Genomic DNA, 20,826 nt, shown 5'->3' with positions numbered 1-20,826 from the left:
AAGAATGTCTTCGTTACAATGGCGGAAACCAACATACCATTCAAAACTTGTATTATTGTTCACGGAGGAGCAGGAAATGTGCCGATGTCGGAGAGAAAACCAGCTCTTTGTGCCGTAAAAGAAGCAGCTAGGACAGGATATCGAGTGCTCTTGGAAGTAAGATAAATTTTTCCAAGGGATTATTCTAGCCATACGCGTGTATCAGTAGTAGTTTATGAAATGCAAGCTTAGTTTGTAGCAAACGATTTCAAGCTTAGTTTTGATGGTTCACTGATGTGAAGCCTTTATTGTATACTTACAGACAATCTTAGTCAGTGGCCTGGGGGTTGGGGTTGGGGGTGGGGGGTCAGGTGGGGGGTGGGAGTGTGGGGTGGTTGGGAAGGGGGGGAAGGCAAATGTAAGAAGCGGGTAAGGTAAGGTAAGGTTAAGTCTGTGTCCAAGCCTAGTGGTCCATCACCTGGAGGGTTAGTCGGAAAGAAGTGCATGCACAAGCCCCTTGCCAATTTTTCAACTCACCATTCTTTACAGTTATCCCAATTTTCACTGATTTTTCACACTGCCCCTGAGCTTACCTAATGTCTGGAACTGGCTAACGCAGGTTCAAAAAAGTTAAAACTTCAAATTCATTACAATATATATCTGAGCGGATTTGCAAGAACCGGGTCGCCCACAAGCCAAATTACTCCAAGCTGTTACAAGTCCCCGGGCCTCCCCCCTGGCTAGAGATTGGCACGTCACCAGCCCAGGTGACACCTGACACAGCAGCCAGGTCCCTTCTCAGCAGGGAACCCTCAAGCAATGTCAATCAAAATATTCAACAGCCCCTCACAGGGCATTCAAAATTTAACACAAACATACTAAAAAAATAAACACTCCAAGCTGTTTACAAGTCCCCGGGCCTCCCCCCTGGCTAGAGATTGGCACGTCAGCAGCCCAGGTGACACCTGACACAGCAGCCAGGTCCCTTCTCAGCAGGGAACCCTCAAGCAATGTCAATCAAAATATTCAACAGCCCCTCACAGGGCATTCAAAATTTAACACAAACATACTAAAAAAATAAACACTCCAAGCTGTTTACAAGTCCCCGGGCCTCCCCCCTGGCTAGAGTTTGGCACGTCAGCAGCCCAGGTGACACCTGGCACAGCAGCCAGGTCCCTTCTCTGTAGGGAACCCTCAAGCAATGTCAATCAAAATATTCAACAGCCCCTCACAGGGCATTCAAAATTTAACACAAACATACTGAAAATTTAACACAAATGGGCCCAAGCGTCCAAAGACAAACCAGGCCCCTCCCCTCCCCCCTGCTTTTGACAGCTAGTCTGCCAGCCAGGCACCAGCGGATAGCTAAGACCCTGGGCCAGGTCACCAGAGCACTGGTGACGGAAGCCCCCCTCAAGTTAAGGGCACCAGCTGGGCTTGGACTCGGGCTTCGCCCGAGTCCAAGCGAAAACCTGGGCGACCAGGTTTTTGCAAATTCTCTCAGATATATATTGTGCCCCTGATCATATTGGCTAACAAGATTACACCAGATTACACCAGATCGATGTTGAATAAACACGTATATCTGTGTTAATTATAACACAATATAAATTCTTTTTCTAAGGGAAGAAGCGCATTAGATGCTGTAGAAGCTGCTACACGTAGCATGGAGGACAGTGGGATTTTAAATGCAGGGCGTGGATCTTACCTTACAGATGAAGGAACTGTTGAGCTTGATGCTATGATTATGGATGGACAAACCTTAAACACTGGCAAGTTATGCGATTTATTTCTAACATCCAGTACCTATAAAAATTTTGTGGTTAAGAATCTTTTATTCAGTGACTTGTGAGGATCTATGATAGTGGGGGGGGGGTTTTTAAAATATTAAAGGCCTTTTTTTTTGCCTCCCAAATTAAAAAAAAAGCCAGGCCGCAGGAAAGAACAGCCCCGCCAAAGCCGCATTACCATTCGACACCCCTGATAGTGGGTCGTTCAGTCTGCAGACCGCCATGTCTTTTTCCTCACTAAATCACAATTTTCTTTTATTTTCTCCTGAAGACCGAGACCACTATAAATTCCTTGACCATAGACCGCCAGATAATAAAGAGTGTGCCCCCAGATCTAGACCGACACTCAAAATCGGCTTAAAACAACAGAGTATAATATGCTCTTTATAGATATCCAGAGGTGCTAAAAAGCAAGGAAGGGCAGAATGAGAACAGACCCTTTCCCCTTGAAAACAGAAATACCCTGTGAATGGGGGTTCTGTTCTTGCTCCTTTAAGATCAGGGGAAAAGCGTTTTTCAGGCAAAAGGCAAGGGAAGTGGTGGATCCCCTAATGAACTACAAGGACTTTCCTCTGGGGGGGGGGAAGTTTCTCCTATACTACAATCAAGATATGAAATCTTTTTATTTAAAGATAGCAATATAAACGAGATTACATCTGCTGACAAGTTTGCTTTGTAAAATGCCAAGTTATGCCAAAGTTAATCCTCATGACTAAATATCTTAGTACTTTTCTTTGTTTATCTACGAAGGGGCAGTAGTATGTGTCCAGGATATTGCCAATCCCATTTCTTTGGCACGCAAAGTGATGACAGAGACACCTCACTGTATGCTGGCTGGGGAAGGAGCTCTGAAGTTTGCTAGAAGTGTAGGTTTTCCTGTATTGGAGGACTCTAGTTCGTTAATCAGTGATCGTTCACATCAAATTTATATGGAGAAAAAGTTAAAGCGTGAAAATTTTAAAAAGGCTACAGGCTCGGACATTAAGGGCACAACTGTTGAAGATGTCTCACAGAAGAACAGACAACCCGAAGAACATGATACAGTAGGAGCAGTTGCCATGGATACCAATGGACATATTGCCGTCAGCAGCTCAACTGGTAATAAACTGAGTAGCCAGTTCATGGCCAAAAATGGTCAAAACTAAAAATCAAATGATAATAAAAAATTATGTGCATTTTCAGAAAATATCCGTACCCACCCCATGGAAGGTCATTGGAAATTCCGAGGGGGTGAGGGGTCAAAGCCAAAGTTTTTAAAGGAAAGTATGGAGCTTAACTGGAATTCCCAGATGGGTGGGGGATTCAAACTAAAAAACCTTCAGTGGGAGGGGTATGGATATTTTCTGGAACAACACAATATAATAAATTATTTATTATAATACTTAACAGTACTATTAGAATCCCAATATTTTCTCAAATTCTCACTTTCTCAAAACTTCCAATTTCTCAAATGAATTTTCATTTTACTCAAATATCACTTCTCTGTAATTTTACCTCCGGTTTCTCAAATCTCCTGATCTGTTGAAACAATTCCATTTCCCCTATGGTAATACAGTGGAACCTGGATAGAACGAAGGGCCAAGGGACTGGCAAAATATGTTCGCTATAACGAGGTTACGTTATATTGAGGTTCTTTTTCATATCTTTTACTATTACTGGGCGAAGAATTTCATTCGTTATATCGAGGACTTCGCTATATAGAGGTTCGTTAAATCGAGGTTCCACTGTAAGTATATCCACGCCATCTTGATTATATTAATGGCATTTTTAAGTAACAGATTTGGCTAATATTGTTTTTACTCATAGGAGGCACCTCTTTCAAAATGTGCGGCAGAGTTGGGGACTCACCCCTAGTAGGATCAGGTGCCTATGCTAATCAACAGGCAGGTGCTTCATGCACTGGTCATGGAGAGTCCTTGCTTAAAGTGCTCTTATCCAGAGAGGTTGTGTACAACACAGAAAATGGTCTAACACCACGTGATGCCTGTAGAAAGGCAATAAGTAAGATGAATGAGCTAACCAGTGGTAAGGGGGGTGTTATATGTTTGGACAAGTTTGGAAGGATTGGAGTGGACTTCAATACACGGCAGATGGCATGGGCATCTTTATCCGAAGGCAGGGCTCCGTGGGCTTCTGCCGAAGGCCACATCCTGAAATATGGAATTGATCCTGGAAAGGAAATAATGGGTGAAATGTGAATTACAAAAATAAAAGAACATATTTTACACATATTTTATAATATATAGTTATTTTTAAGCTGTTTAAAAAAATAAGAAAAGTTTTATGGAATATAGTTTTTTTCATACTAACCCTTTTTATGTTAAGGTGGCTGAACACAGTTTCTGCACACTCTCTGGATTCGAGTCCAAGCTTGTATGCTCAAGGCTTTGAGACAAACAAAGTTTCAATGCTGCACGTGTTACTGAGCAGTTGATCAAAATGCTGCGATCATGTGTTTTATTGTCTTTCCAGAAAGGCACGATCCTATCAAACCAGTCATTAGAACTGAAAGAAATTTTGTAAGGTTCAGTACTTCAGAAAGCAAGAAAACTGCTGAATACAAAAGATCTAAAATTAAACAAAGGAATTTTTTAAAATTCTAGGACATTACGTGAAAACATAAAGCAGTGAAAAATAAAAATTCCCTCTGTTAAACCTTTTACTACAGGTTCAATGTTAGAATCTAATAATTTTTCCGAGTTTGCGGTACACAAACAATGAAAAAAATCTTATGACTGAATTTTCTAAAATCAAGTGGAATTCAACTTTTTCGGTTGTTTTATAATTAGCTGGGTTGCTTTGGTAATGCAACATGGTCTTACAGGACACACAAAAATTACAAATGCAGTAGCTGATCTTGTAAACGGACACATTTGAGCTCCTCAACTGCAACAGTTTGGGTGTGAAAGCAATATACGGGATACAAAACATACTAAAAGATCGATAAACTGTGTTCAGCCACCTTAATGATTTTAAGTTTAAGGTACCTAAGGTACTGTAAGTATATTTATTTATTTTTTAAAAATTGGACAAAGGTTATTGAAAATGTATTTTTGAAAAAGCCTGTATCAAGAATTACAAGAAAAGTTAATGAAAAAATCGATATAGAAAATGCCTATTTTATTTGACAGTAAGCTGTAGGGGATAATAGAGCAATGAGTTCAAAAATTTACTTCAATCTAATTGAAGAAAAGATTTTTTCCAAGATTCTGTGTTGAGGTGATAAATGACACTGTTAACTAGGGCAATCAGTAACAAGAGTATTGTGTGGTAAAAAAAGGTTTTGAGCGGACATTTGTCGCAAGGTGGGGAGCCAAATAAACGCTCTAAGCAGGTTAAAGAACATTCTACCTTGTAATACGAAGGAATCCTTGTATAGAGCTTTTATTTTACCTTATTTTTCTTATTGTAGTCAAGTTTGGTATCACTGTGGAAGAAGAAATATAGAAAAACTGGAAAGAACAAATGCGAGGGCCTTGAGATTTGTGTACAGCGACAAGACCTCGTCGTACGAAGCGCTCTTGCGGCGTATCGGATCAAAATCAACCTTAGAAAATCGTCGCACTCAAGATATGTTATTGACTGTGAACAATATTATTCAAGGCAGGGCACCATCCAGCTTCAAAAATCTTATAACTGAAAAGAGAACAGCGTACAATCTTCGCGGTAATTTTAATCTTTCCATACCTAAAGTGAACACTACCAGATATGGTCTTAAGTCGTGGCGTTATGCTGCAGCAAAGCACTGGAACATGCTACCTCGTGATATTCGTTCCATGGCAGGCTCAAAGGACTTTTTGAAAAAGATTAGACAAACTGATTTCAATGTTTAATAATTACATTTTATCGCTTTTAGATAGGATTTTTATATTTATATATATATATTTTTTAGGAATCTTAATTTAGCTAAATGGTGTTGTTGTTTGTTTGTTTGTTTGTTTCTTTTTTTTTTTTTTTTTTTTTTTTTTTTTTTTTTTAACCATTTAAAATAGTCTGATGTAATACTTTTATACCCTTTGTTTTGATGTAAATACTTTTGTAAATACTAAACTTTTAATCGTGGAGCACCTGTAAACTAGCTAACAGCTAAGTGTGTACTTTTTTCCACGTTAAATAAAGTATGTATGTATGTATGTATGTATGAGCGACTAAAACAAGCGATCCCGCTCCCGGGGGCCCTGTACAGTTTTATTTATTGAAAAATAAAAAGTGTTGAGACTGGGGGTGGTTTCTTTATGTTTCCATTTTAATGCCAGCTTTTCAATGGCCACAAAAAGTCTTTTTACATCAAACCCTGTTAATTAATAAGAGGATCCTGAAGGGGGGAGGGGATAGAAGTTCCATTTCGCAGCCAAAATTTTGCCAAATCCCATTTCTTAGCCTATTGTTTTCCCAAGTTTTCAAAATCCCAGTCTCAATTCTATTGTTTTTTTTGTGAGACCCAGTTCCAGTGACCCAAATTTCTTTTTCAGAGTGAAAATTTGCCTAAATCCCAGTTCCCTTTTTAGCCCTTTAGGCCGCTCTAATAACGACAATAACCAAATAAAATGGTCCTTTTTACAAACTAACCAATATATGGGGGAAATTACTCAAGGTAGATTTTAACCAGCCATACAAAGTGCGCTACGGTCGCTACCCACCCCTTCCTTACCTTGTGTCAATGTCTAAAGTCACGACAAATGTTGCGTGACTGATTGTATGTCAACATAAAAAGTTATGAGACACGTGCCACATTATGCCTATCATGTGTCCATTTATTGGTAACCTGCGGTGAACTTGAGGTCAAAATTTGAATATCCTTGTGATCAATTTTGTTTTCGCTGCACGATAAAAGAGCATTTGTTTCTTTTTACCGCTTTTTCGGATTTTAACATTTTTATACTGTACACACTATAATAGTTTTCTCGACACTTTTGGAAATCCTGTAAGTAGAAGCAAAAGGCAGGGAAAACTGCCATTTGTCTCAAATTTTTTTTGTAGGCGACATATCGAGCTAAGGCCTGACAATAATTAACTCGTTTAGCAGCAGTATGTCACTTCCTGTCTAGTTCAGTTTTAATGACATCTTTGATTCTTTAGCTCTACGTGGCTCTTGATTGTTAGTACGTCGATTTCTGGTGAAAGTTGAATTACTGTCTAAAGAAAGCGAAATTTAAAGCTTGGGGCTTGATAGGATTAAAGCGCACGGGACGAAATGTTCGCGGAGTTGTTCTGCCGAGAATGGAATTCCATTCGTGTAAGGTTTTGGAGTATTGGTTACAAAAAGCGGCTTTTGCTGTTGATTTTCGTGCTATTGGTGCTTGGCTGCTTTGCCGTATGGACTTCTTTCTTTGCGGACTTATCCGCTCTTGATTTCACGCAAGAAAGACAAGATGGCATTAACGACAGTACACTATGGGATAAGTGGGTTACCGAGAATGGATTCAAATCAATTGGAGACATCTGGGATAGTTGTGGTGAGTTTCCTTTAAGAAAACATGTCTTCATTTAACAATTCTGGCAAGTAAAGGGTATTTACAGGAACAAATTTAGGGAAATCCGTATCAGTTATAAAGAGGGATAAAATCTTGAAAGCTTGTTTTGTTACTGACGATTTTTATCGAGATGGGTGACATTTTGTATAGGGTCATACAGCGGCTATATCAGATATACGTAGTTTATTTCCAGACTGCAAATAAAATGTAAGAAATAGATCGGGCTACTCGACTTGCGAATTATTTCAGTATTTATTACACAATCGAGCTTTTTTTTCTTATGTTTAGTGAAACGTTAAGTGTTGACGTGTAAATTTTATCCCCAGTGTGCTGTACTGTACGCACGCAATGTTTTAAAACTTCTCACTTTTTTTGCAATTGAAAAGTTTTGTTTTCTGTTTATTTTTTTCACCTAGCTTTATATCGCTAAAAAAACAGAAGGTAAAATAATGTGGGGTCTTCCAGTGCTCAAGATCGTGGAGAACGATTTCCTGTTTTCTTCTAAAAATAAAACAAAATACGCCCGGAACAAAAGGTCAATGTCAGCAATGAGAATCGAGTCAGTGCGTGACGCGTCACACCAGGTGAGGTCACGTCACGCAATCCAAAAGCTACAAAAGATGGCATAGTAACCAGGTCATACTCAAACTATTACTTTTAAAATCACAAAACATGAATAAGGATGTGTTTTTTCATGTGGTGTATAGGGAGGGTTGTAAGAGAAAGTACTTTTATTGTATTTAAAAACTTTTCTTGTCTGTGTGTTGCCAGGCTCAGGAGGCTGAGAGACCACTCCCTAATATTTTGACAATAATAATCTAATAATAATAATAATCGACCATTGTGAATTAATTTGCAGATCCCAGTGACTCAAGAAAAAAGATAGGGAAAGTGATCATTTATTATGATTCTAAAGAGAAACGTGTTATTGGAACAGCAGTTGCAAATTTTACGACAAGTAAGGTTAATGTTGATTTTCATTGTCATAACAATGCGGACAGGTGACCTTCCTTTCTGAGAGCGTGAGAGGCGCATCAGCGGCAGATCCAGGATTTTTCAAAGGAGGGTGGCTGTTAACAAATATTTTGTTTAGACCCAGGATTTTTTTATGGTAGGGGGGGAAATGTTAGCAAATATTTATTTTCTGTATTTTCATGTGTTGTTTACATGTTTTCTTGTGGATCAAGGGCTAGCCACCGAATACACCCCCCCCCCTGGATCTGCCCCTGTACATGAAAGCTTGAGGCACAAAACAGAGCATCAAAATTAATATTAAGGAGGAAGCTAATGACGGGACAAACTGAGTGGGGGGGGGGGGTCCCTCTGTTTATCCCATGCCACAAGCTTTCACAACCCTTCTCCTGTGCTTTTACAAAAGGAAATAATTATTACTACTTGGTAAGCTAGTGTAGGCTAGACTAAACAGAAACATTTTTGAAAACTATTTATTGTGGAAGTAAAAAAAACCTTGGTCAAACTACATCCAGGACCTGATTGCTCCGTTTTCCATAAATCTTCTGAGTATAAAGAACAAGAAATGAATGTACATTACTCTGTTTGTTGATATTTTTCTTGTAGAAGTCACCCTGAACAGCGGTGTAGTGCATGTAGTGGCGCAGTTTCATGGCCGAACCCTGTATGATGTTAAACATGACGTCTGTAAAGTAGATGCAAAAACCTTTGGCTGTCCAATGAATAAAGGTAATGTATAAAAATTGTTTTTATTGTTAGACACCTTAATTTACTCTGCCCATTATCAATTTAACAAATAGATTTCATTTTGCCGTGCGTCTGTTCAGTAATAGATCACAGATGACGTCAAAATGTGGTATGAACAGAGAAGTGGCCCACGAGGCGCTAGCCGAGTGGGTCACTGATGTTCATACCACATTTTGACGTCTTCTGTGATCTATTACTGAACAGACGCACGGCAAAATGAAATCTATTTGTTTTATATAATAACACAAGACTTCAGCATACTTCTGTGTGAGCAATGCTGCCGTACCGATGAGCTAAGTTGTTTTGATTTAACTATTAAGTTTTCGTTAACACGAAGCACTGTTAATCCGATTGAATAAACAGAAAAATGGTCAATTGAAAGTCAATGAAAAAACTAACCTTTTTTTCCGATTTGGAAAGTTCGGTTCAAATCTGTAAGCATTAACCGAAGCGTTCAACCGCAATTCGTCCAATTCGTTTGTTTTCCGTGGCGTCGTCCAACTGTACAACATCGGTCAAACTTTCATACAGATTTCGGATAATTTCTCGAATAATTCACTGTCTTTTTCAAGCTTGTTTCGCCCAGTTAAATGCTTCGAAAAGTGAACGATGCTTGGCGTATTGTTTCTCACTGAAGATTTGTAATTAAGCTGAACTTTTTTGCTTTGTTGTGGCCCCGCAAGTTTGAAAAACTTTACCGACAACTCTGATTTGGACTATGAACTCTGATCACGCGAGCGAGTCACACCACCGCGTGACGTCATCCATGTGTCTGTACTCTGATAGATCATAAGTAAGAACCAATCAAAATGCGCGTAGAATTCAGGTTATTATAATTATAAACAGTTATCTCTCTCTCTCTTTCTCTCTCTGAGGCAGACTTGGGACCAGCTCTAGCTGCCCACCATAATTAGGTGTCCACCTTAAAGAGTGGAGGAAGACAGGGGGGTGGGAGCCTGGGAGAAAAGGGGTGGAAGGCGGGAGAAAGAGGAGGGGAGGCAGGAGGCTCAGGCCCCCCTGTCCCCCTCCACTAAAGAAGCTATAAATTAAAGAAATTTTTCTAATGTCAAATTGAAGGAAACTTGATTGAATTAGGAAAACGCCAAATAAGTAAGACAAGTAACGATAGGTGAAGACAGATTAAGAATGACAAACTTGAAAATTGCTGATTTTCTTTTTCAAAATGCATCATCCATGACATACCGGTAACCCCTTTAAACCCCCAGAAAAAGAGAATGGGGAGGCTTGGAATACCAAGACACAAGATGGAGTAATTGTGTGTCAAATCATTAACATCTGAATAAGTTAATTACATGATTAGATTTTATCATGTCAATTTAATGACTTCTGTTGAATGTAACATTTCAGGTCAAAAAATGTACATTTATGAGCCATTCAAACTGCCAAAATACATTCCAAAGGTAAGGAAGAATCTTTAAGCACTTGAAGATCTTATTTGGTTAACTTTGTAATTACATTTACAAGTGCTTAATTGCTCACAAATGGTGGTGTTTGAACTTTTAAAAACTAAACTAAAAAGGTGTTTTTTGTCCTTTACAGGGCCATTACTTCGCTACTGCAAAGTTAGTAAATCAAGATGATGTGTGCCTTGGCATGACGGAGTCCAATCTCAAAATATAATAGCTTAATGCTTGACAACGACTTGAATCAAAATAATTTAGTGCGTGATGTTTGATGGCCTTTACACCTGTCCAAGGGGTATCTCCTTGGGACAAAGTTACATGTAAAAAGCAGAAAACGTTCACAACATTTTTAATATATAATAATTGTTATGGCATCACAAGACTTCAGCTTGTAGTTTTACTTCCCTAAAGGTACCGGTACCTTTGTTTCCACAGGGAATAGTCTGCATAGCTGGCGGTTTTGTTGGGGTTTAAAATGTGGGGGGGGGGCCGGGGCCACCCCAAAAAAAACCACACCAGACACAAGGAAAGAAAGTGCTCTATTTCATTTATGAAACAACTACTGAAAAGATTTTTTCAGTGTTATTGTTTATATGGTAAAGATTTTCAACCAAATGTTAACATTTGAAGAGCCTCATCAGATGGCTCTGATATGTATACAGGCCACACTAAAAACCCCTATCCAGTGTAAAAGGGCCTTTTATTATGCCAACATTTTATACTAATTAGAAAAAACATAAATTATTGTGTAGTAATTTAAAATTTAACTTATTGTTTGAATGACAGCCCCTGTGGCTATACCTTTGTCCTAAAGATTTTAATTTAGTCACTGGATTTCCACAAGTTAACCAATTTGTAATTACAAATAAATTACATTAATTTTATATCTTAAAATACAAAATGCCTTTAAAAAACTCACCTGCTTCATTTTATTATAATAAAAACCTATAATTATTATAGGTTCCCTTTTTGAATAACCACCAAAACATGAACGTTAGATTTTTATGATGTATTGTTGTAAAGAAAAACCAACCAGACAAGATGATCTGCTATCTGATTTATGGTACTGTAGTAAAATTACATGTCAGAATCAAACTTTGAGGTTAACACAATAAGTTTTTAAATTAAATTTTGTTGTGAAAACTATTTAATTCCCTTAAGAGTATAGCAAATACCGTCTAACCCCGATAACTTGAACCCTCAAAAGAAATTGAATTAAAATGTTAGAGTTTTCAGGGGCTTGTGCTGTCGAGGGTAAAACTAGTTTTGTCCTGAAGGGAAATTGAAAAAGGCTATAGATAGCAGGAGGTTCAAGTTATTAGGGGATCAAGTTATTGTGATTCAACTGTAATACCAGCGACTATTGATAGTGTTACTGCTGTTAATTCTGTCATGATTAACTGGAAAAAGTTGTATACAGACAAGTAACATATACCAGATTTCTGGTTTAAAAATACATCAATAGTAATTATTTATTAACAAAGAGTTGCTTTTGCTGTTAAGTTAAAAGTTGGGGGCTTCGAAGGGGAAAAAATTAAAGACAGATCGTGGTAAAATAAATCCAAGAGTGGTCAATCACATGTGCAAAATAGCTTTTCACAATAGCAAAGGTACACAGAGATTAAAGTTTTTACAAAATCCAATGAGTCATGTGTGAGTCAAATTTTAAATAGTACTACTGCCCTTACTAACAAAAAAAGCTAACCACAAGCAAACCAGAGTGGAACTAACCACAAGCAAACCAGAGTGGAGCTGACCTCAGTTATGTTAATTTGCGTAAAAATCACCTTGAATCATTGACCCACGACTCATAGTCTTACTTGTCTCATAACACAGGGGACCTCCAGTACACCAAGGAGACTGAGTTGTGGTCTCAGCCACAAATGTACACTAATGGCGTCCCAAAAGCGTTAAATTTACACGACATAGAAAATTGGTCAAAGGACCCATCAAAAAATTGGTCCGGACCTAACCACTTTTGTAGAGAAAAAGTTAAATCAAAACGGGGCCATAGGCGCCTATGGTCCTGTTTTATTTGATGGTTTCCCTACAAAAGTGGTTAGGTCCAGACCAATTTTCTGACGGGTCCATATCCAACTTTTTCTGTTGTGTAAACTCACCTTTAATTTACAACCTCCAGCAATCTTTGACACTGTCACCTTATTATTGACTCAAGTACATCCCAACTACCGGTAACTGACTTGGGTCAATGTCTTGTTGACAGACTTATGCCGGAAGAAGAAGATTACAACTAAGCAATGTCTTGTGGGATGACCTCCATACACAAACACTTTTAACTCTCTCCATTCATGACAGTAAATTCACAAGACACACTACATAATGTTTTCTAAAAATACTTTGATTTATTTTCAACAATTTTTGAATAATTATGGCTGGAGGTGTGCAACAGTCAACTTACCACCAACAATTACAAAATAGCAAACTAGTCCATTACATAATAAGGGCTTATTTACCAAGTGGGATGGCCAAGACTAAAATCTTTGGCTTGCAGCCACTCGGTACAGACTTTGCCGCATACTGTTATACTGTGACTTCAAGCCAAATAAAATTATCTTTCCATCCAGCCTTCCTAATTAGTTAATAAGCGCCTGTTGTTAACCATTTTACTACCAGAGTAAAACCTTGAGTGGATTAACCTACTAAGGGCTACTTTCATTATGTTGTACAAGATAGTCCTAACTTTTAGCCTGTGGATGAATCCCACATGTGTGACCTGTTTATTATCCTGTACACGGTGGTTCTGACTTAAATGTCTGTGGATGAAACCTACGTGTGTGACCATTCAAATAAAAGGTACTGAGTAGTACTTTCGTGTGGTGCTGTTAATTATCCTGTACAAGGTGGTTCTGACCTTTAAAGTCTGTGGTTGTAACCCTAGTGCGTGACCATTCGAATGAAAGCAGTAGCACTCTTGGAAGTAAAAGGATTAACCTCACTCACTTAAGACACTAACTTTGCTCACCAATGCCGGATATAAATCTAAATTTAACAAACAATAATAATTTTGATAACATATTGTTTTGAGATGCAATATTAAAATTATTAATGATATATGCATAAAACCACTTGAAATGCTTGAAGCAGCATGCGTACCTCAGTTACATGTTTTACCGCACAGCAGTAGCTTAAAGTCAGCAAATCAGTACAAGTACAGAATTTATTTTCCATTTATTTTAATTGCAACTTATCCCGAGCCAATTACACTTATATTACACTTATAATTATTATGCTACACTACAACAAATTATGTCTGCAAAGGCATGGGTAATTTCTTTTTGCAAGCACATTTAACTTAAAATATAATTGATATAATTTCATTCCAAACATTCTTCCATCGTCTTGAAACAGCTCAAAAAATTAAAACCCCATATTTTCCACCATCAAGAACAACTAGACCCCGAAAAAAATCTAGTTTTCCAACATCACTCTTAAATCAAGAATGAAGACAAACAGGACCAACCTCTCAGCCTAAAATCTTTCAAGGGCAATTTAAAATCAAGTAGATCTAGAATACAAAAGAGGATAACCTATAACCTACAACCTTTAGAATTCACTAAGAGAATAATGTTATTATGATAAAAATATGATTTGTATGTACTGCACCTATGTATTGATTACTGTGGAAATCTTCAAGAACAACACTTCCACTTACAAAATCTGACAAATGCCACTCTTTAGTATCAAAATGTATATAAAATTCCTATTGTTTTGCTTTCCTGCAAACTGAGATCAATTTTGCACTGTTTTCGTTTCCTTCGTCTTCATTTCCAAGCATTATCAGAGCACTAAATAATTAATTTAGGACCTCTTAATGCACTTTTTATTATTTGAATATCAAATCCTTTGCCTCTAAAACGCATCATGCCAGTTAAGAGTGTCTTTTCCCACCAACAGACAAACATGACCAAGACTAAGCAAAGAAAGTCGTGCTTTTCAACTTAACAGTGCAGCTTTGAGAGCCAATTTGGCTCTGCGTTGAAGCTGGTCATCCATTAAAATTCAGTTTTTGTTTACATTAGGTATAGCTGGCAATCATAGCATCACTTTTCTGTATTTTTTGTGATTCTGAAAAAACTTTTCAGCTTTTTTCCAATTTTTTGTCAAACAGATTGCTTACTTTTCATAAGCTACCTTATTTTTAAATGAATTAACTAAAACACAAATAAAATAAAATCATGGATTTTGAAGAAATAAGTTGTACTAAAAGCATTTCTTAATGGCTACAAATACATGTAAAATCGTAATTATTAATCAACAAATGCATACAGCCTAAATTTAGTTGTTACTTAATAATCTCTTTAAGTTGAAAAAAAATAAGAATTTAAATGGCACAGCGATGGGGCTTTAGTGTCTAACGAAATAACACAATAATTAACTAAAATGAATGCAACTTTTCACAGTTCAATAATTACATTAAATGCAATCCAGTTAAATGAGTTGTTTGCAATAAAAAAGATATCTTATTATAATGCTATTGTTATACACAAGAGGAAGAACATCATTAGACATGAGTTTGATTCTCACCACGCTACTCAAGCAAAGAGTCCAAGCCGAGTTGTCTTTGCCGACAGAAAGGTATGCATAACAAATACCACAGGTTTGGGGCAGCCATGGAGATCCAGTTCCAAATCTAACTCCTAAGGAGACAAAATAAAGAGGGATAAACATTGACGGCAGAGGTATTTAACACCAACACATTGAAGCTTTTATTAAAACACATTTATTTATTTATTTACTGATTGAGTATTATACAGTGAGGTCTTGTTTTCTTTGAATGGTTGTCAACTAATAGAAAACTCTCCTTCCAGTCTAAAATGTTAAAAAGATCTTTACAAACATTTTGTTGCACCTTAGTTTATTGAGCATTTCAATAACACATGAAGTTTGTTCACGTGTTGTGAAGTTTTGTTGTCTGGATTGCTGTCTGGCTTCATGCGACAGGCATTTGGGAATTTGGCCAGAATTTGCATAATTTCGGCTGCAACTAGTCAACTGTCAAATGTCACACATGGTGTTTTCTCGTCATTTTGTTTTTCAAATTTTTGATGCACTGAAAAGGCAAAAACATACTACTGGCAGAAGGAAAAGTGGGAAAATGTTGTTGAACCCTTTTTTTATTTAAATTAGGGAACTTTTTCAACATTCTCACATGGCAGTCACATAACACCAGACATCGAGTCACCATTTTTACATTGAAATATTCAATTCAAGAATGGAATATTGAAACAAAGAATGAAATCAAATTTCCATTAATAAATTCATTAATTCACCCTTGATAGGAATGCTTGAGCTGTTTTGACTGTAAGAATGAATTATTTTTCTTATTACCTGATCAGACTCATCTGCTCCAAATTCAAGCCATAGCATCCTTTGTCCATCATCTGCTGAACGTTTCAACTTTTCAAACGGGAAGTACCACAAGACTTGAGCACGTCCATTGCCTTCATTCACACGTGCGTCTGTAAGGGTGAATCCATTTTCAAAGTGCACAGTTAAACGCGCATCTTGGTCTCTCCAAGTCACAGCTGTAAGAAAGAAACAAATGGTTGATTAAAGGAACAGTGTCACGAGAAGTCAAGATTCTAAGTTTTTTGTGTAAACTGTGCTAGAACTGTGAGGGCACACTCTCTGATCAACAAAATAACCTTTTAAAATAAAAGTATGGCAATCAATGGTTTTTATGCAATTTTATTCCAAGTAAAACTGTCTCGAGGCCTGTCCTCAAGGTCTCTGGACTGTTACGTTTATTTGAGGGCACAACTCCTTCAAACAAACAATCCCTCTTTTGTTTTATCCAATTGGATGTTTATGTCAAAATACCGGTAGTCTCCAATAAGTGTACTCACGAAATAAAATAAGCACCCTGGACACTAAATTGAATCAGTACGATAATTCAACCCTCCAAGTTAAGACCATTTTAGTCGCCCTGGCAACTTAAGTTTTGGAGCTGGCAACTAAATTGGAACCGAAGTCGCCAACCTGGCGACTTAAATTGAGAAGAAGGATTAAAGGCACAAGCTTAATTTAGCCAAACAAACAACCCTGTGCACCTACCACAGTTAATTTCTTTGATCAAAGTTGCAGCATCATGTGCACCCTGTACTAGGTTACGTGACCAGTTAGCTAATTCTCTTGGGGTTTCCACTCTGAACATGTGTGCCTCGACTCCTTTTCTTGTGCCAGTACGTGTTCCAAATGTCAAATCTTCATTCTCGATGTGGTTACTACCATGTCCTGAATGAACTAGTCTAGAAACCATAAGATAAACAGTTTTAAAAGAAGTTATTTATGGCAAGAAATTTCATTGAAGGGATTATCTTGGTTAGCAATTTCAATGGTGGTCAATATAGTTCAAACTACTTCACTGAGTCTTTTTATAACAAATATATTTAAACAGATTTGACCAAAACCTGGATCTGCCCCACAATTTAGAGTACAGGAGGAAAAGGATTTAGGCAATAAAGAATCTCACGTCTTCTTGCTTAATAACACAACTTATTATATGGCCGGCCCCCAAGTGGGCAAGAGGAGGTAAACCCTGTGTTCTGATTGGCTATCCGAGCAGGAAAGATGGGCCTATCTTGCCCGCTCAGGATTGCCGCAGGATTGTGGCTGGCTCTCGCACTGAAATAAGAAAAATTTCTCATCATATGTCTTTAGTGGCCATGTAATAAATCCTTTATTGACCAAGCTACTGTAGTTCGGTCAAGATGGAGGTAATATTGGCCTTGTCTTTTTTGCGTGACTATGGGCCTCAACATCATCTCAGTCCATAAACACGCAAAAAAAATTTTCCTCCATCTTGACCTTGTGCTTGGTCAATAGTTAACCCATATGTATATCGCATGACCAGACAGAACTTTTGTCAAGGGCGAGAGTTGACTGAATGGAGTGTTTTGTTGTTGTACTTCCCTAAGAGACTGGAAATTTTAATAAACTACCCCACGTTAGTCATTTCTAGCTTAAATGTTGCACTGTCATCAACCTTCACTACACAGGCCGCAGAGTTCTACCCAAGATGCTAAAAATTCAGTTCAATAATAAAAACATTATTTAAATATATCTACAGTATTTTGGACTAAAATTAATAAAATGTACTTCAAAAAACGTTTTCTTAAAGGTAAGCACAGTACAAAATAAATATAATAGTTAATGTTGCCCACCTTGTTGCTAAGAGTGGATGGCTCATTACTGGTGCACTCCAATCATCCCGTGACCAAGGTGCCGCCATATACAGCAACATGTCTTTTTCTGTCAAAGCAACAAACACTGGTTTCCATTCCGTATGAGAACTGTCTCCACCAAGGTGAACTTGCTCACTAAGCCAGCCCATTGCACGCACCTCACGATATCCGGCATTGGAACTGAGCATGTCATTTACTTCTTCGATAGCTAAGGAAAACATGAAGAAAGGAATTTAAAACAGTTCAATGGCATTTATAAAACATCAAGCTGTACTATTTGAGCCTTCAAGCCGGTGACCAACATCAATTTACTCCTCAATATCAATAGTTTTGCGTGGTGTTGTGCAGCCTGCTTTTTGAAATCCTTACCGTATTTTAGACAAAATATGTGTTTTAATAAATCACTTTATTTTCTATACCCTACAGTATTTCAGACCTGCCCTAAAACTTAATACCCTGTTTTAGACTTAATCCCGGATGTAACCATGCCACACTTTTTGTTATGAACAGGGATCGAGATATATTGGGAAAAAAAAAAAATTTTTTAAAAAAAAAAACCAATATTTTTGGTCGGGAATCAAAAATGATCTTTTTAAAAATAACATATTCATGTGAAGACCAAAATGCAGAAAATATACCTATTTTACACCAGAATGGTCAAAATTCAGACGGATACATGGGAGCACTCCTGAAGAATCATGATTTTAGATAGTGCAGAAATTACATATAACAGAATTATTAGTCAACACATTCTGAGTCATGAACATGGTATGCCCTGTCATGTTTGCACTCCTTCAATTAAAACAGCTTACAAACAAACAAACAAACAAACAAACACAAATTGGTCTTATTGGGCTACATAAGAGGCCTTCCAAGGGGTTTTGGCAACAGGCGACATTGCTCTCAAATAGCTGAAAATGTAGCGACAATCTTGTTCCAGAGCACTGACAGCCGACAGAAACTAGCACTGAAAGGGTGTATATTTGCGAGAGCAACAACGTTTCCTTCACCAAATAGGTGACAGGTGGGTTGGAAATGGGCAACAAAGCGACATCAGAAACCCTCTTGGAAGGCCTCGCATAGCCCTAATGCTAATGTTTTCGTAAGGTCGCTTGGAAACAATTTCTAAAGATAATTTGGGATAAAAATTTACAGCTGTTTGCTTAAATGAGAAAACCTGCATTGTAAAGCTGCTCGAAAAACAAAAGTTTCAAAGAAAACACAGCCCCAAATTGAATGGCTTCTTTGTTATGGCTGTGGCTCTCTCAAAACCTTGATGAATTCAGTTTCTAACAACTTAAATATTAACAAGCACATAAATGTACCATCGGACTGATTAGAGAGAGAGGTGTACTTTTGTTATTTTTACAGCTTAACATTTTTAATCTCCTTAAAAATAGCACTATCGTTTCCATTTCAAATGAATTTTTCGGAAATTGGCCATAAATTTCGAGCGAAATCGACAACTTTGTATTCCTCAATATTTACATGCCCCAATTGACTTTTATTTGCATAATCAGAAAGGATTGAGTTTCTGCTCGATAGATTTTGAATTAAAACATGAATAAAGCATTTGTAACTCGAAAATGTGCCGATGTATTTTTAATATGTTTTCCTTTCCTCGCAAATGCAGGTCATACTTTTTTCAGGATATTGAAAAGACTCATATTAAATATTCAATCTGCCAGTTGCAACAGAGTGCTGAAAAAGCGCTGCCTTTAAACCTGTTCTTTGTTCAGTAAACAAGCCATTACCTCAAACAGCAATGTTTTGACTGTTTACGAAGATAGGAAATTGACACACGAAGGTTGAAACGATAGCGACAAGGCGCGAACAATGCCTTCCACTTACAAGTGCCAAGAATTGAAAATTTCAACTATTCGTCCAGCTGTCCGCTCGATCTTTATTTATAAAATATAAAGGCGAGCTTAAAGCGTTAAACTTCGAAGGCAGCACTCGAGCACTTTCGCAATGAGCACTAAAAGGATTGAAAAATTGCACTTTAAGCCGCGCTATTGGAACTCATTCTGGTAACCCATTTAAATGACAACCATAAAATGTTTTACTACGATGGAATGAAAATATATAAAACATGAACTCGTAAATTTATTAAACTGGAGTAGATTCGCCCTATTTCGAGCTAAATCTGTATATTTACGTCTATTGCTCCGCATGAAGTCCATAATTACAGCAATAAGCACCAAAGCCGATGAAGAAATTGAAGACGCTGGTAAAAAAATCTCTGCAATAATATTTCCGATTTAGCGTGCCAGTTTTAATTCAGCGCAAAATTGTCGAAGAAGTAAATGACATGATACATACCTGGGGCAATGAGCCGTGTTATATTCGTATGAATATCGGTGAACCATTGATTTGTCGCTGACACATCTTTCCCTCGCAGAATGCACGCGGATCTGGCGTCGGGATTATAAAGCTCGAAAGTTCTACCATGATTTTCAATCTTGGGCGAGACGTGCCGTGTCACGAAGCATAACTTGAGAGGGATTTTCCTCACTTCGCTACAATTCGGCTTGTTTTCCGTTCCTCCTTGTCCTTCGCCATTCGTACTTGAATTTGCAGCAGCATTAGCGTTCAGTTCCGCTGTGCGATGAAAATAAGGCGTTACTTCTTTAACATATTTCACAGTCAAATCAACCTCTTTGCCGGCGCGTTTGAGCGCCCTCACGGCTTCATCGTGGGTAGCATTTCGGAGGTCTTCTCCGTTTACCGCCAAAATCGCGTCCCCTATGTATAAACTCTCTGTCTGATCCGCTGCTAACCCTTTGAAAATCTTGGAAATGAGAATAGGCATCTTGTTTTCTTTGCCACCTTTGATACTTATCCCCAAGCCGCCAACTTCTTGTTTTATGACTCGCACAGTTCGGATTTGGTCCGCAATCGTTTGCGGTGGTTCGACATGGTCGTTTGCTTCTGGTGAGCGTGGAGCAGTCGGTGAGGGCGGTTGGCCATTAACTAAAGGATTATCTTCTACATTAAGAGTCAAAACATCGTCATCAAGGGTGGCTAATACTCGTTTCCATCCATCTTTAGAGAAAATTTCTAGCATTCCCGAACGCGTAGTGGCCGCCATCTTTGGCGTGAGCCTCTTGTGATGACTGTCCTGCCCGCTGTGTTGAGCTGAAGAGTCTGGTAATGAGTCGGGTGGCTGAGAAAAAAATTGGGAATGAAAATTGAAAGGAAGCGAAAATTCGCCTTTCGTTTCGCTCTCTCAGTT

General features: G+C 37.9%; 3 protein-coding genes and 1 long non-coding RNA gene across 4 annotated transcripts in view; 3 read left to right on the top strand and 1 right to left on the bottom strand.

Annotated features, from left to right (window-relative positions):
* Positions 1-20,826, top strand: part of LOC144652029 (uncharacterized) — an 80,567-nt gene that overhangs the window by 50,023 nt on the left and 9,718 nt on the right. The window lies entirely within an intron of this gene.
* LOC144651784 (isoaspartyl peptidase/L-asparaginase-like) lies at positions 19-4,969 on the top strand. The gene is made up of 4 exons (XM_078511773.1): positions 19-156; positions 1,604-1,751; positions 2,520-2,867; positions 3,576-4,969. The coding sequence occupies exons 1-4, from the start codon at positions 19-21 to the stop codon at positions 3,965-3,967; spliced, it is 1,026 nt and encodes a 341-aa protein (XP_078367899.1). The 3' UTR covers positions 3,968-4,969.
* LOC144651929 (uncharacterized) lies at positions 5,995-10,860 on the top strand. Its single transcript, XM_078512002.1, has 5 exons — positions 5,995-7,225; positions 8,103-8,201; positions 8,822-8,944; positions 10,331-10,383; positions 10,523-10,860. Exons 1-5 carry the CDS (start codon positions 6,964-6,966, stop codon positions 10,601-10,603), a joined length of 618 nt encoding a protein of 205 aa, XP_078368128.1. The 5' UTR covers positions 5,995-6,963; the 3' UTR covers positions 10,604-10,860.
* Positions 12,728-20,719, bottom strand: LOC144649882 (beta-1-syntrophin-like). Its single transcript, XM_078509476.1, has 5 exons — positions 19,914-20,719; positions 17,571-17,799; positions 16,462-16,655; positions 15,736-15,932; positions 12,728-15,044 (listed from the first exon to the last, which is right to left on the bottom strand). The coding sequence occupies exons 1-5, from the start codon at positions 20,680-20,682 to the stop codon at positions 14,940-14,942; spliced, it is 1,494 nt and encodes a 497-aa protein (XP_078365602.1). The 5' UTR covers positions 20,683-20,719; the 3' UTR covers positions 12,728-14,939.

Source organism: Oculina patagonica, chromosome 4 (genome assembly GCF_052425735.1).
Source record: "Oculina patagonica isolate OP01 chromosome 4, crgOcupat, whole genome shotgun sequence".
NCBI lineage: Eukaryota > Metazoa > Cnidaria > Anthozoa > Scleractinia > Oculinidae > Oculina > Oculina patagonica.
This window is presented reverse-complemented; position numbering and strand designations above follow the sequence as displayed.